This window comes from Miniopterus schreibersii, assembly GCF_964146895.1.
Source record: "Miniopterus schreibersii genome assembly, chromosome: 12".
In the NCBI taxonomy this organism is placed as follows: Eukaryota; Metazoa; Chordata; class Mammalia; order Chiroptera; family Miniopteridae; genus Miniopterus; species Miniopterus schreibersii.
This window is the reverse complement of record NC_138112.1, coordinates 68,297,575-68,311,104: the sequence shown is the minus strand read 5'-3', so window position 1 is coordinate 68,311,104 and position 13,530 is coordinate 68,297,575. Positions and strand designations below refer to the sequence as shown.

Genomic DNA, 13,530 nt, shown 5'->3' with positions numbered 1-13,530 from the left:
ACACAGGCATTCGGTCTCAGTTCCTAACTCTGGCTGCTCACCAGACACCCAGAGGTTTCTCAGGAAAGAAGGTTTCACCCGAAGCTTCTTTTACAGGAAGGGATGTGGGGCCATCACAGCTACATGCCCCCCAAGGTATAGACCCAACTCTGGGGCAGTGTGAAGATCCAGGGTGTCCCCAAGCCCACACTGTCCATGGCACCCCAGCATCTGGCACTATCCCAGCAGCTGAACAAAGTATCTTTTATTTGTGACATACAAATACAACCAATGCAAAAAGAGGTCACTTTTCCCCTTTGATTCCAGTGATAACAAGTTGCTAAAGAAAAAATATATATCAAGGAGGAGTTTATCTTCAAAGTTTCCTCTAAAAAACCCAGAAAGGGTTAAAAACCATACACATTCATATGCACATTTGACATCAACAAAAATAACCTGAAATAGAGTGAATACAACTAAAAGAAAAATCTTAAAAAGTATCTTAATGTGCCCCAAACGAACGATAAACAAAAAAGCCCCGTAAAGGCCTGCTATGCTTCTCATAACCAAGACCTGGGAAGTGGAGAAAGACTGCGGGTGAGAACCGAACGGGCTCAACACTGACAAGAGTGCCCTGCTAGTCTCAGGCAGTGCCTCGCCCGCCCCTGCCCTGACCTCCAGGGCAGCCCTTCGGGAAGTGGCCAGCAGAGGCTGGACCAGCAGGGAATGGCACCAAGCACCCCAAATGGATTCGGTGCCAGGTGTCCAATGATTGGAAAGACAACATACACTGAACTCACCTTATGTGGGATTTACACTGGGGGTTCCTTTTGGTCCCCTTGAGTGGGAGGTATCAGAAATCCATGATCTAAGACAATAAATAGTTATCATTCTGTGTCCTTTGAGGGACAGGGATTAGAGGAAACTCTTCCTAAACATGCTCTGTCATTCCATGATTCTTGGAAGCCCACCAATGTCCTCCCAGAAACTGAAACTCTCTCCCTCGGGTAAAATCCCCCGAGCCAGCAGGACAAGGACATGGGTGGGCTTATTCCAGTGTAAAGCCACAGGGCCCTCTCCAAGGGAGTGACCCATCTCACAGCTGGCAGGGTCAAGAGCATTGAGGAGTGCTCAGCGGGGCTGGGCTGGGTGAAGGAGGCTGTGTGCACAGACCCCCGCACAGGCAGGGAGCTGGGGGAGAAGCAAGAACAGCTCCGGGGAGATCTGTCAGCAAAGACGCCCGAGTCAGGGCAGAGGGTGGGCTGCGAGCAGCCTCTGAGGTCAGGAGGACCCACAGACCTCCAGGACAGCGACTTCACAAAGGCTAGAGCTTTAAGACACTCCCTAAAGCAGAGCTCAAGGATGTCTAAGGGAGGCATTAGGTGCTTTTTCCTGGATAATGATTTGGTCATTTTTTCCCTGGAGGGGGAACAAGGCCTAGAGATTAGGGCAAGTGTAAGCTCTGACCCCACACCCTCTATCCTGTGAGAAGAGGAAGGCCTTCTCCTCCCCAGCTCCAGCCGCTGCCACAGGGTGATCCCAGAGAGAGGAAAGCAGCTGATGTGGCCACCTAGGCGGCCCCGGGCCCTGCTGCAGCCTGAGCTGCTGGCCAGGGCAGTGACACTAGTGCCTCACTGAGGCAGCGAGGGGAGAGGCTGGGGAGCGCAGGCAGAGGGCCTGCTGCTGGCTGGGGGCTCTCTGAAGAGGGAGGGATGCCCCACCTGCAGAGAGCTATCAGCACCGAGATATGAGAGGAAAGGGCACTGACTATGCCAGGAACGAGAGGTCCTCGTGGGAGAAGACAAGGGGCTCCCTGCTGTTATTCCCCCCCTGGAGAGTAAGAACAGAGGTATCTGGGGTGGGGGTGAGAGGCAGGGGGAGAAAGAGTAGTGAGGGGCAATGGAGAGACAGGCAGGACCTCTGGCTTTTTCCTATGAATTAAAAACTGGAGCCACTGCCATAAGATCAAGAGATTAAGCTTAGAATGCAGCAAAGTCCAAAATGCAGCAAAGTCCAAAAGCCCAAAGAAGCAATGTCGGTCCCACTCGGCAACTTCTTCCTGGTCCTCTCAGCCCCTCTCGCTGGCAGCGATGGAGAGAGGGAGGCAGCTTCCTCCTGGAGTCGGCTGGTCCCCTGGGACGACTCCACTCTAACTGCAGATGCATGAGCACAGCTAGAAAGAGCTCCCGTGCTTCCCTGTGCTACAGCACAGACCTTCCCAGTCTCCACCAGAGCACTCCGTGCACGAAGCAGGAGTCTCTCTGAAGCCTCTCTAAGCCCAGACCTTACACCAAGTCCATTTCTCTTTGAGGATCAGCCAAACCCTGACCCAAGGCTCCAGGACTTCCATAAAGGTGGGTATAACACTCCATTTGTCCAAGTATGTGTGTGTGTTGGGGGGGTCCAGGAACCCAGCTACAGAGAAGTCAGGGAATCTTACACTCAAGGGCACAAGAGTGGAGTGAGAAGGCAGCCTCCATGCAAGGATGACTTCATGCCCAGCCCCCACCAGCTCATCCCTCAGCATCCTCTCCTCTCTGCTCCCTCCTGGCACTCTGTTTCTCTAGGAGAGAGGAGGAGGAGCAGCTCAGACTACTCCTTCCCAGGGTTCTGTGCTCTCAGGGCGCAGCCTGGCACATGCAGGGCTGAGGAGGCCACAGCTCTGAGGGCACCTGGCAAGTAGCATGAGACCAGGGGAGAGGGCAGGCCTTGGAGAGAGTGTTCTGGCTTGGGAGTTCAGTGGCAACAGCCACCACAGTGCCCACCCGCATGGGAATGCTGACTGTCCCCAAACTTGGTCCTCCGGCTCAGGATTTCGTAGGAGCAGTCCTCCCCACAGCAACCAGACATGCTGGGGGAAGAATCATCGATTTCAAATCTGCAAGGAGGCAGGAGGAAAGGGTTGGTTGCAGGGAGCTGACTGCCTTCCTCCCTGGCCCAAGAACTTTTCCACCAGCCATACTCATGAGACCCCTAGGAGTGAGGGGGCAGGAAGAGGGCAGGAAATCAAGCCAGAGGACACCCCCAGGTCATCCACCAACCCCCAACCCTCATGACCACTGGACAGGAGCTCAGGCATCAGGATGAATGGGGGCCAGGACCAGGAAAAAGGCAGTGTGGTGGAAAGTCCCACACCAGGGCCCAGCTCCTTACTGCAGCGCTTCTCTGAAGAACTGGTAGGCGCCATGATTGTGCTTAAATACGGTTAACATAACCTTCTTCATCTGTGTGCTAGAAGAAAGCAGAGAGAATACCTTGTAGAAAGAGACAGCTGCTAAGTCATGCTTTCTCTCCCGGGCCTCTGCCTGCCCCTCAGAAGCACTTCTGAGCCCTGAGTCCAGCCTCTGCCTGGGGCTTCCCTGATAGGGGCTGATGAGACTGTACGGGCAGTAGCCCCCACCCCCACCTGACCAGCTTCTCCACTTCCTCTCTGCATCCCCACTGTGCACTGAGGTGCATGTACAAAATCTGGGGTCACAGCAGGACAGGGAATATCTTGCTGAGAGGGTTCTAGACGCCTTTCTTCTGAAACATTCCCGTGAGCCTTGTCCTCCACGGAGTCACACAGAACAGCAGACAAGTCAGGCAGCTCCTTCCAATTGTGTGACACATGCAGTGGCCCTTACCTATTGGCCATGAGCTGCAGAATCTGTATGAGGAACTTCCCCAGGCCTTTCCGCCGCACCTTGCTTTCCAACTGCACTTCATAGCTGGTGGAGAAAGCAGAGACATGAGCGTGAAGGGGCTGCAGGGCCCGTCAGAGGAGCCTGTGGCCCCTGGCAGCCCACAGACTGACAGGCACAGTGGACTGTGCCACCCAGCTGGAGTGCCCAGGGCAACACCAGGGTCTCCTCCCCACACCGCACCGCAAGCCGAGCTCCTACCAGTACAGGACTTCATCCCCACACTCCACGTCAAACCGGAAGTGAGAAAAAGCAACGGGGACGGAACTGTTTTCCCAAGCGATGAGGTACCAGGCTCGGTCATCTGTCATTTCCTCCCGTTTTTCTCGGTCCTTCCAGCCCCACTCGCTTTGCTCATACCTGGGGAAGTGGGGGGCAGTCAGGACCGGAACCATGGGAGAGGAAAGCCAGCCTGGAGAAGAGACCCTGAGGTAAGGGCGTGCTCACATGGTTTGCATGTTGGTTTTGGTCAGGTCAAAGGCCCAGTCCACGGTGGTTGGCTCCAGTCCAGACACTCGCTTACATTCAATGGAGACGTTTAACCTGAGAAGAAAAGGAAGTATTTGAAGCTGGCTCCAGCCCAGTGCTGCCCCACTGCCCAGAAAGCCTAACAAAAAGGGTGCCTGGTCTGTTAATCTACACAGAATTGCCAAGCCTTGCCTTGCCTCCCTGGACATGACTACAAAAGATGCCTGTTAAGGACCTAAGCCTTTTGGGCCAAGATTAACAACTGTCATCACAGGCCCACCACCTGACCACAAGTGCCATTTCCTGCCTCCCCTGCAGGGCCCTTATCAGACTCGCTCGTTATAAACTTCTGTCCCTCTCTGCTGCCTCTTTGCTCCCTCCACCCTGTCTTCTGTACTTTGTTACAAACACTTGAGTCTTCTCTGTTCCCTTAGCTCCTGCCCTCAGGCGTATTTCCTGTTGCTTTCATCCTGAACAGACTCCTCACTGGACTCCCCTGGGAGCTCTTCCTTCTTATCTACCACTCTCCTTTGAAAGCATCTGGGTGACCTCCAGCCCCTCTAAGAAGACTACGGCTGACACCCCCTCTGAGTGCTGCCTGCCACCTCGTCTAAGGACAACACAGGTGCTCTCAGCTGATCAGAGCAGAACAGGTCTAATCCCACACTGTTTTCCTAAACTAACAAGTGCTGTAGTCATTAGGTATCACAATCTGCCATTTACTTCTACATGAAACAAGTAAATCATAGTTCAATACCTCGGCCAAACTGGTAACTCACATTCTCTAGGTAGTGCCACATTCTGAAGGGACTGAAGTCAGCAACTTCAAGTCCTTATGGAGCTCCCATACCAGTATCTTTCAGTGACCTTTGACACAACCCCTCAGAGGATGTTCCCACCTCACCTATGCTGAGTGGTGCACCATGTGAGCTGCACATGTGCTCAGGCTTGTAAATTTGAAACTTCCTAACTCGAGAGTCTTCCTTTCTTTGTAAATAGTGAACATGTAGTAGTAAGAAATGCCCAAACACAGCACTGCATCTGTCTCAGCTGTGTATTTCCCAAAGGGCGGTTCACATGTATAAATTCTCTGCTACTCTGAGTTCTTTAAGTTCATGAAAGTAGGATCACAGCCACACAAACACACAAAATTCCAGGCACTGAAGGAGCCCAGCGTTGGCTGGCAATGACTGCCTCAGAGCTGTTCCATATTTCTGGAAGTCAGTGGGAATGTGGAATATGGAACATTAAGAACTATCACAGGAAGAGATCTCTAAACTATGTCAAAGGCCTCCCCAGAAGCTGAATTAAAGCAACCTCAGGAACTGTACTGCATCTGATCACAGGCAGAGAGAAGAATGAATAAACTAATGTGATATGATGAAATTCAGACACAGCTATGAAAGGCAAATATAGTGCTTCCTACTAGTCTTTGCTTCATACTTCATATATTTACATTTGTCTATCTTGTTCATTAAACTACTCATACCAGCTGCTATTTACAGAGCTAGATACATTCTTTCCTCCTTAAAACAACTGCAAGTTTGGCATCTTCACTCCATTTAAGAGATTAAAAAATGAGGCTTTCAGAGTATGACTGACTTGTCTAAGTACAGTTAATAAGAGGCACAGTTATGATTCAAACCCACAGCTGTGATTCTCTAAAACCATAACCCCCATTTCCCCCCCAGCCAACGCATCTCTGGTAAAACAGATTAGGCTTTCTATTTTATAAACCAAGAGGACCGAAAGGGGAGGGGTTTTATGCAGATCCCACAGTAAATTGGATCAGTAATAACAGTAGTAGTAACAGCTAACACTGATCTAGCTTTTAGTGTGCTCCAGGCACTAATGCTTTACATCTAATCCTCCTGATGACTGCATTAGGAAGATACTACTGTTAGACCCATTTCTTATTAGAAAATTGAGGCACAAAGAGGTTAAGTAATTTGTCCAGGGTCACAAAGACAGTAAGTGGCTTTTAACAATTATACTATACACTCGGGAGAAAGAGCACTGGATTGGAATTAAAAGCCCCTGCGGCTGCCAGAGAGAAACTGTAAACTCAGAAATCTCATTCAAGTCCTCCGAGCCTGTTTCCCCCTGTATGAGTCAGCCTAGATGATTTTTAAGAGTTTTAGCTCTGTGATTCATTGTCCGGAGAGAATAACAAGGTCTAGGGACGTCAGTCTGAGACCATGCAACCTCTGCTCATTTGTGGACTCCTCCATCACCCTAACTGGGGGATTTTACATCAACAGGCACTAGCCGCCGTTTCTGCTATTTCCTAATGAAGAAGAGGAAACTGTGAGTCTGAGACACCTGCTCTGGAAAGGTGGGTTCCTGAAGACACTCAGAGGCGAAGGTTAGGGATGCTGACCACTCACCCATTTCGGTCATATTTCTTGAACACCGGAAAAGCCTCTAAAGGGTCTCCCAGCTGTGGAGGGAAAGAAAAGAGGAGTAGCACAAACACGCTGGCAGAGTCGCGCGTCTGCCCTGACGTCCGATGCTGGGCAGACCCACATTGTGAGGCTTAGCTCCTGCACCAGGTGCACCCCTCACATGGACTCTCCACCTGCCTCAGCTCTGAAATCACATGTAAGAGGGAGGCTTTGGCAAGGGGGCCAAAGAGAGTTGAGTTAGCTCACTGACAGGACAGGAGGAGACTTTACTAGCCTAGAACTAGTACTAGCCTATGGGCATACAACCTGCTCACTACTCACCTACCCAAAGGAGAGAGATCACTTGACCTTCCTGTGTACTTCTAAGAAGCCCCCACCTAATCTCACCTGGTCAAAACCCAAAACGGAAAATCACATTCCTGAGCCATATCCTTATAAACATGGACTGCTTACGGAGGGGGCTAAAAGAACAAGAAAAAATGGGATATGAAGGGGCAGGAAAGATGATCAGAATCTCTCTGGTTCAGTTTGAAATCCGGGCCCATGTGGTGCTTAGGTTCACAGCTACCCCTCCTCTAACTGCAGCCCCTTGAAACCAGGTGGGTGCATCTTCCTGGTTCAAGAATAGCCTCTGGTACTTCATGGGCAGTCAATAAATGTTTGAAGGAATGAATGAGAAAATTATACCACATTTTATGAGGGAGGTTTCCTCCCCAAAATGCAAAATCCTGACAAAAATATCTCCAGACCCTCTACTACTGGTAAGGAGACCCACAGAGAGGAGCAGCCACTTCCATTTGAATCCACATTTCCCTGCACATGGGGCCCAATCGCTGGCCCACCTGGAAACTCGCCCAGGCTCATCTTGGCTCATTTAACACAATTCTGCCACATGGTGGCGCCAAAAGAAGTAAAATTAAAAACCAAGTTGAAGTCACCAGAGGGAGGGATTGGGAAGAAGGGAGTCACCCTGTTGGCTGCGTCCACTTTGGCACAGACGGCATCCATGGCTGCTCGCTCCTCCAACCTCTTCTGCTTCTTCTCCTTTGCTTTGCTTGACTTCCTCTGCAACAGAGAAAAGCAAAGTTGGCTTAAAGGGCTGTGGTCAACCAAAGGCTTGACTTTCCCTTTGAGAAACGGAAGGGTCTGTCCCTGCATCCACAGACCTGGCCTCAGCAGCAGGAACTTTCAATCCTGGCTGCCATACACTTGTTGGGCTGCAAAAGACCCAAGAGTGTTCTAGTCGTGAGACTTTGAGAGCATCACTAGACTTAGCTTCCTTGTCAGGAAGAGTACTGACTCGTGGGACTGTTGGGTCACTGTGAGAGCACGAGACAATACTCCACGCTCCAGGCAGATGCCTAAGAATCATTCACTTACCCATTCCCTCCTAAGAAGGGAACAACTCATTTCAGATAGATTCAGGGCAGGTTTCAGGGAAGAGATGGCATCTGAGGTAGCTGTTCCTATGTGTAAGTATTCAAAGCCTTTTCAGTCTCTTCCAGCTTCAGGAGACAAAGCTCTGGTCTGGGGCAGCCCCTCTGGGAGCTGGGACCCTTTTTCAGCTAGGGCGAAGGCACTCTGGTTAAGGGGACAGAGCCATTCCCCAGAAGTGCGGCTCAACCAAGGCCAATGAGTGGCAGGCACACTGGGCACCTAGTAGCAACAGGGCAGAGTGAAGGGCCCCAAGGCATTCACCTGGGGACAGAGACATGCTGACATGTGGTCAACAAGGCCAAATTGCAGCCACACAGGCAGCAGGGAGGGGCAAAGGCAGGCTGTCCTTGCAGAGAGTGGCAACAGTAAACCACACACAACTGCAGCTAGAGTAGATCCCATTCTGAGGCTCGTGTGGGGTTCTCTCAGGCCTAAATGGACCCTCTTGTCCTGTAAAAAGCTGCTAACACAGGGAAAGAGCCCAGCTCTGGAGTCTGACAGATCTTATCCAAAGCTTCTTTCTGCTCTTCAGTCCCTGTGGTCTTCAGGCAAAACACAGCCCATTTCATCTAATGAGTGGGGCCCTTAATACCTACCTGGAGGTGTTAAGCCCATGAGGGTTAACATAGCACATGCTCAATAAATGACAGTTCTCATCCTCACACCCAAGAACCAGAGCAGCACACACATCTGCAGGTGCTCACCCACCCAGCTGAGTCCAGAGGCACCCCAAAGGCACTGGTAAGATGGCTGAGCTCATCAGAGAGAGGTTCTACTACCTCCAGTCACACCTTAGTGGACACTGATTGGTCCCAGGAAAGGGCAAGTTGAAAAAACAGCTGCTGGGAACATTTCTCAGAATAAATTCTACCCTCGGTTCCCCCAGGAATGACATTGTTTGACTCCTACTTCAAGAAACCAGGAGGCAAGAGTTCAGATACCAGGAACTCACAGGGATTGCTCTTCTAGGTATAAACTCGTCCAACACCAGCTATTTGTTATCTGTAGGCTGAGCACCATGCTGGAAGCCAGGCTAGATCCCAGTTCTTACTTCTCAGAGGAAGGAACAAACAAGAAAACAAACTGTCTTCACAATGCTGGGATTTGGACACAGAACTAGCCTGTCTACTGCACAGGTTTTAGAGCATCCATCTTTTGCTTGGGTTTCCAGACAATGCTGAGATGCACTCAGCTTGCAAAGTGCTTTCACAATTATCTGGTTCACCTCCCAGGGCAAAAAATATGACCTCCCTTACACATGAGGAAACCAAGGCTCAAAGGGCTGGTGTGACTCATTCGGAGTTCCCCAGAGAGTAAATGGCAGAGGGAAGACTCAATCCCAAGGGCTGGGCTGCAGAGCCAGTGTTTGTTCCACCAGCCCTGCTATCTCCCACTGGGAGAGCCTACGTCAGTGCCAAAGATCTTCTCAGTCCGGCCAAGGTTAAGGTCAAGATGAGACCTCAAAAGCCCCCAAGGCAGCTATTCAGCAATTCATTTCTCATTACTCTTCTGGCTTGGTAATGGCTGGTATGACATGCCCACACCGTGCCACCCTCAAGCCCCATCTCCATACTGAGGTAGGAGCAGAAAAACCTAAGACAGGTCTCCAGGACTGTGTGATGGAGCAGAAAGAACATGAGCTTTGGCATCACTCAGGCCAGGCCAATATTCCTCTTGTCACCCCCTGCATGACTTGAGAAAGCAGCTCCATCTCCAGAAAAATGGGAATGCAATGTCGGCCTCACAGAACAGTTGTAAGGACAGTCAGAAGTCAGCACACCTTCACAGCAGAAGCAAGCTCCCTTCCTCCAACCAGCATGCTAGCTCTCTCTTAACAAGATACAGAGCTGAAGGATCAAAGGCGCTGGAAGGAAAGCTTGACTCCGGGGACCCAGAGAGCACTGAAACATGGGTTCCCTCCATAGGATCTCATTTCTAAGCACATGAAGTAAGTAATTCCTAAGCACAAGCAGCAGGAGGGCCAACCCCAGGCCTCCAGATTTATAGGCTCATTCATGGAGGGGAACAGGCGAGCCAGGGAATCCTTGGAGTGAGGCTTGGGGCTGCCATGACCCCAGACTGCAGATAATGAAAGAGCCCCTTCAGCACTTTGCTGCCTGCACACAGGGTATGAGGCAGGCTGCAGCAGGCTGGGCCAGACAGGCAGGAGTTCCCCCTCAAACCTAGCACACCCTAGGAAAAGTGGACTCCTACTGTTCCAATTAGCTTTGCCCTACGTAGTGGAGGTAAGACTATCCTGCAGGGACACAGAAAAATTCTCCTAATTAAAATAGGAAATAAGCACAGTGAACAGTAAAGCTCATTGCGGTTAAGTGTCTTTCCCAAAGGAGCTTTATATAATAAAGAGTGTGGGATTTTGAGTCAGGAGACCTGGATTTGATTCTCAGCTCTTCTCTTTGGTAGCTGTGCAACTTTGGACAAATTATTTAATCTCTTTTTCAGCAAGGTTTCTCTGAACCTCAATTTCCTCATCCATAAAATGGGGCTAACAAGGACTCACTAGTGTCAGACACTCTGCTTGTGCTTTAATAAAGATAATTTATTTTAATCTTCACAATATCTCAGCACGGTATGTGTGCCCACTTCTCTAATGAGAAAACTGAGGCACAGAGAGGTTAGATAACTTTCAGGGTCACAGAGTTCTCAAAGAGGCCCTCCTATTATCACTGCCCTCCACCCCCACCAGACCATACACTCCATGAGGTCGAGGTCACATCTGCTTTATTTGCCAATTTACACCCAGAGCTCGGCAAACAGCAGATACTCAATTCATACCTGACAAATCATCCAAGACTGAATCCAGGTCTGAACCCTAGAGTCCATGCTCCTTCCACTACTATACCAATTACATTTATATGACACATTAGGAAGTGTGACGTGTTTTCACATGCAGTCATAAAACCCCTCCCCTTGCTATTCCTATGAAAATAGTATCTCCACATTCAGTTCTCTGATGTGGAGAAGTGTAAAGAAACAAAAAACACCCAGATGGGGGCAGGAGGCACCTTTCAGAAAAGGAATTTGGCATCTCCTAGATTTTCAGTGTTAATGCCTGTATCCCACAAAGTATCCAAGATCCGAAAAGAACCTCTGCTTTGGGCAAAGGGAGATACCTAAATTCTAATTCCTAAAAGAAATGTGTGGCAGCAAGGGCTAAAAGAACTTTGAAGAAAATGGTGCTCTATCTGATGCCACTCTCTCTTAGCCTGAGGTCAGGCTGCCAAATGGAGCATGGCCCTCTGCTCAAAGGTGACCACTATGATGACCGTCCTGACACTGAAGTGGGGTGTCCACGGCCCCCACCTATGAGGAATGAGGATAATTAGAAGTTGCAGCTGTTTCAGAGAGGAAAATCTAACTCTGTCTTTTACAGTGAGTTTTAGGCCAGACCAGACTAGGTAGGGGCCGTTCTGAGAAACACATTTGTAAAGTATGAGTGATGAGACGGGGCCCTAAAGGAAGCAACGATCACAGTATCTCTGAGGCTTACTACTTCAGCTCAGCCAAGGAGGAAGTGCTGACCCAGAATGGAATGTTATGCTTCTTGTTTTCTGCTCAGTCTACAGTGGCTGATGCTGTGTAGATACTTAACGAGTGATACTGGGCACACAGGTTTCATTTCCTTTCAACAAAAGCTGGGTCTGGGACCTTTCACCTAAGTCTAGGTTAACTATGCCGAAAGTCTCTAGGCTTGATTTTCTACATATGAAATACATAGTAACCAAAACCATCCTTCTTGAAACATGATGAATGGGTTTTGACATGGACTACATAAAGTGCTTTGACAAGGGTTAGACAACTATTTTTGTGTAACAAGTTGATTTGTTCAGTCAATAACTACTTGAATGAGAAAAAAAAATCTAGGTTAGTAACAGTAGGGACAAACTCAATGGGTTAAAGTAAAAATAGTACAAATCTATTCTAGATAAACAAAATAAAGACTGAGAATGCAGGCAAAAATAACAGCCACTACTTAAGAGGCATCTATTTGGCTATTTACATCCACTATCTCATTTAATCCTTACATCTACCCTAAGGGGGGGGTACCATCATCCTTATCACATAAATGAGGAAATTCACATTCACAAAAGCCATGTCACTGGCACAGTATCATGCTGCTAGGCAGTGAATGGGGCTGGAACTGAGGTAGCTCTGGCTCCAAAGTCAGGGCTCCCTAAAGGTGGGGGAAATTCCATGGAAAAATTAATAATATACACAGGAAGGGCCAGTTACATTTTTAGGAGAGTAACTTATGCTATTCTACTTGGGACTTAGGAAAGTGAACCCACAGAAGCATGTGCATAACTTCTGGCAACCCTCTATCAGCACGTGCCAGAGAAGGGCATAAAATGCACCTCCAGGCGGCCTTGCACAGAACAGGTGGTCACTATCCGTCGGCAGTTGCCCTCACCAGCCCCCTGCTCACCTTCTTCACAGCTTCCCCCTGCAAAGCCACCTGCAGTACTGACTGCTCACAACTCAGGGAATAATAAGCCCCACCTCGCTGCGCCTAGGAGGCCGGAGAGGCAGGCCTCTGTTGGAAGGAAGAAACTGTTTTAGAGGCAGGAGGAACCTGCTGGAGAGGTTTCGAAAGAGAGGAAGGGAACCGGCTTTATTGAGAGTCCGAGTAGCGGGAAGCGCAGCACAGGGGGTCGGGAGACCGGAGTCGGGGTGTGGCCCCCAGTCACTGTCTGTGTGACCTTGGCTGGGTGCCTTCTTTACTCGGCCTCAGTTGCCTCCAGGCCAGGGCTGACCTAAGATGTGGGAAACCGCAAAGCCGGTGACAACCAAGTGACAGTGACCCCTGGGGTCGGGGGGATACCCCAAGATGCGCGCGGGGGCAGGGGGAGGCCAAGAAGATCACAGGTCAGCTAGGAAGGCCGCGGGGACTCGGCGACGCGAAGGGCGGGGGGCACCCGCGGGGGTGGGGCTGGGAGAAGGGGGCTCCCCAGGGGATTCCCGGGATGGGTCCGGCGCGGGGACACTTAGAATGGGGGAGTCGGGTGGTTTGGGGGTTAGGGGGCACGTGAGGCCAAAGGGGCTTGGGAGGTCACGTAAAAGGGGGGTTCAGGAACAATGAGGGCGCAAGGAGCGAATGGAGCGGGGAGCTCTCCGGGCGCTCGCGTCTCCTCTCCCTGCCTCACTCACCCCCATGGCGGCAACGGTGGCAGCGGCCCTCAGCTCCTCCTTCCCACACTTGCCGGCAGGGAGGCGGCAACGGCGGCTACGGTGGCAGCGGCGACAGCAGAGCGACGGCGGGCCCCGCACCGCGCATGCGCCTCGCGGGCTCCCCGGCGCGCCCTGGTGGGCACCGCGCCTGCGCACAGCCCGGGAGCGAGGGAACCCGGGGAGGCGTGCAGGTGGAGAGCTCGAGGGGCGGGCCGAGGGTCTCGCAGCCCAGAAGAGGCGGGAGTCGCAGAGCAGCGTCGCGCTAAGAATGACGTAGCCCTGGGCCCGCCCCCTCCTCGAGAGGCTGCATCTGTAGCTATGGCAACGGCTGCGCCACGCTGAGAGGGAAGCTCGCCTCTGGGCAGCCG

The 13,530-nt window shown here is 50.9% G+C and overlaps 1 protein-coding gene across 3 annotated transcripts; it reads right to left on the bottom strand.

Moving 5' to 3' along the window:
* Positions 1-230: 230 nt before the first annotated feature.
* Positions 231-13,279, bottom strand: NAA40 (N-alpha-acetyltransferase 40, NatD catalytic subunit). Of its 3 annotated transcripts, XM_081153547.1 has the most exons (9): positions 13,142-13,279; positions 7,505-7,600; positions 6,518-6,570; positions 4,110-4,205; positions 3,864-4,022; positions 3,606-3,689; positions 3,133-3,210; positions 2,745-2,857; positions 231-847 (listed from the first exon to the last, which is right to left on the bottom strand). In XM_081153547.1, exons 1-9 carry the CDS (start codon positions 13,145-13,147, stop codon positions 792-794), a joined length of 741 nt encoding a protein of 246 aa, XP_081009673.1. In that variant the 5' UTR covers positions 13,148-13,279; the 3' UTR covers positions 231-791. The 3 variants fall into 3 exon arrangements, with proteins under 3 accessions (XP_081009673.1, XP_081009675.1, XP_081009674.1); XM_081153549.1 differs by lacking the exon at positions 2,745-2,857; XM_081153548.1 differs by lacking the exon at positions 231-847 and having other exon boundaries at positions 2,623-2,857.
* Between the last annotated feature and the right edge of the window lie 251 nt (positions 13,280-13,530).

Coding starts and splice junctions, on each gene's coding strand:
- NAA40 (XM_081153547.1), bottom strand. Junction 3,211..3,605: donor CTGCAGCTCATGGCCAATAG/GTAAGGGCCACT, acceptor GCTTTCTTCTAG/CACACAGATGAAGAAGGTTA. Junction 2,858..3,132: donor TTCTTCAGAGAAGCGCTGCA/GTAAGGAGCTGG, acceptor GCCTCCTTGCAG/ATTTGAAATCGATGATTCTT.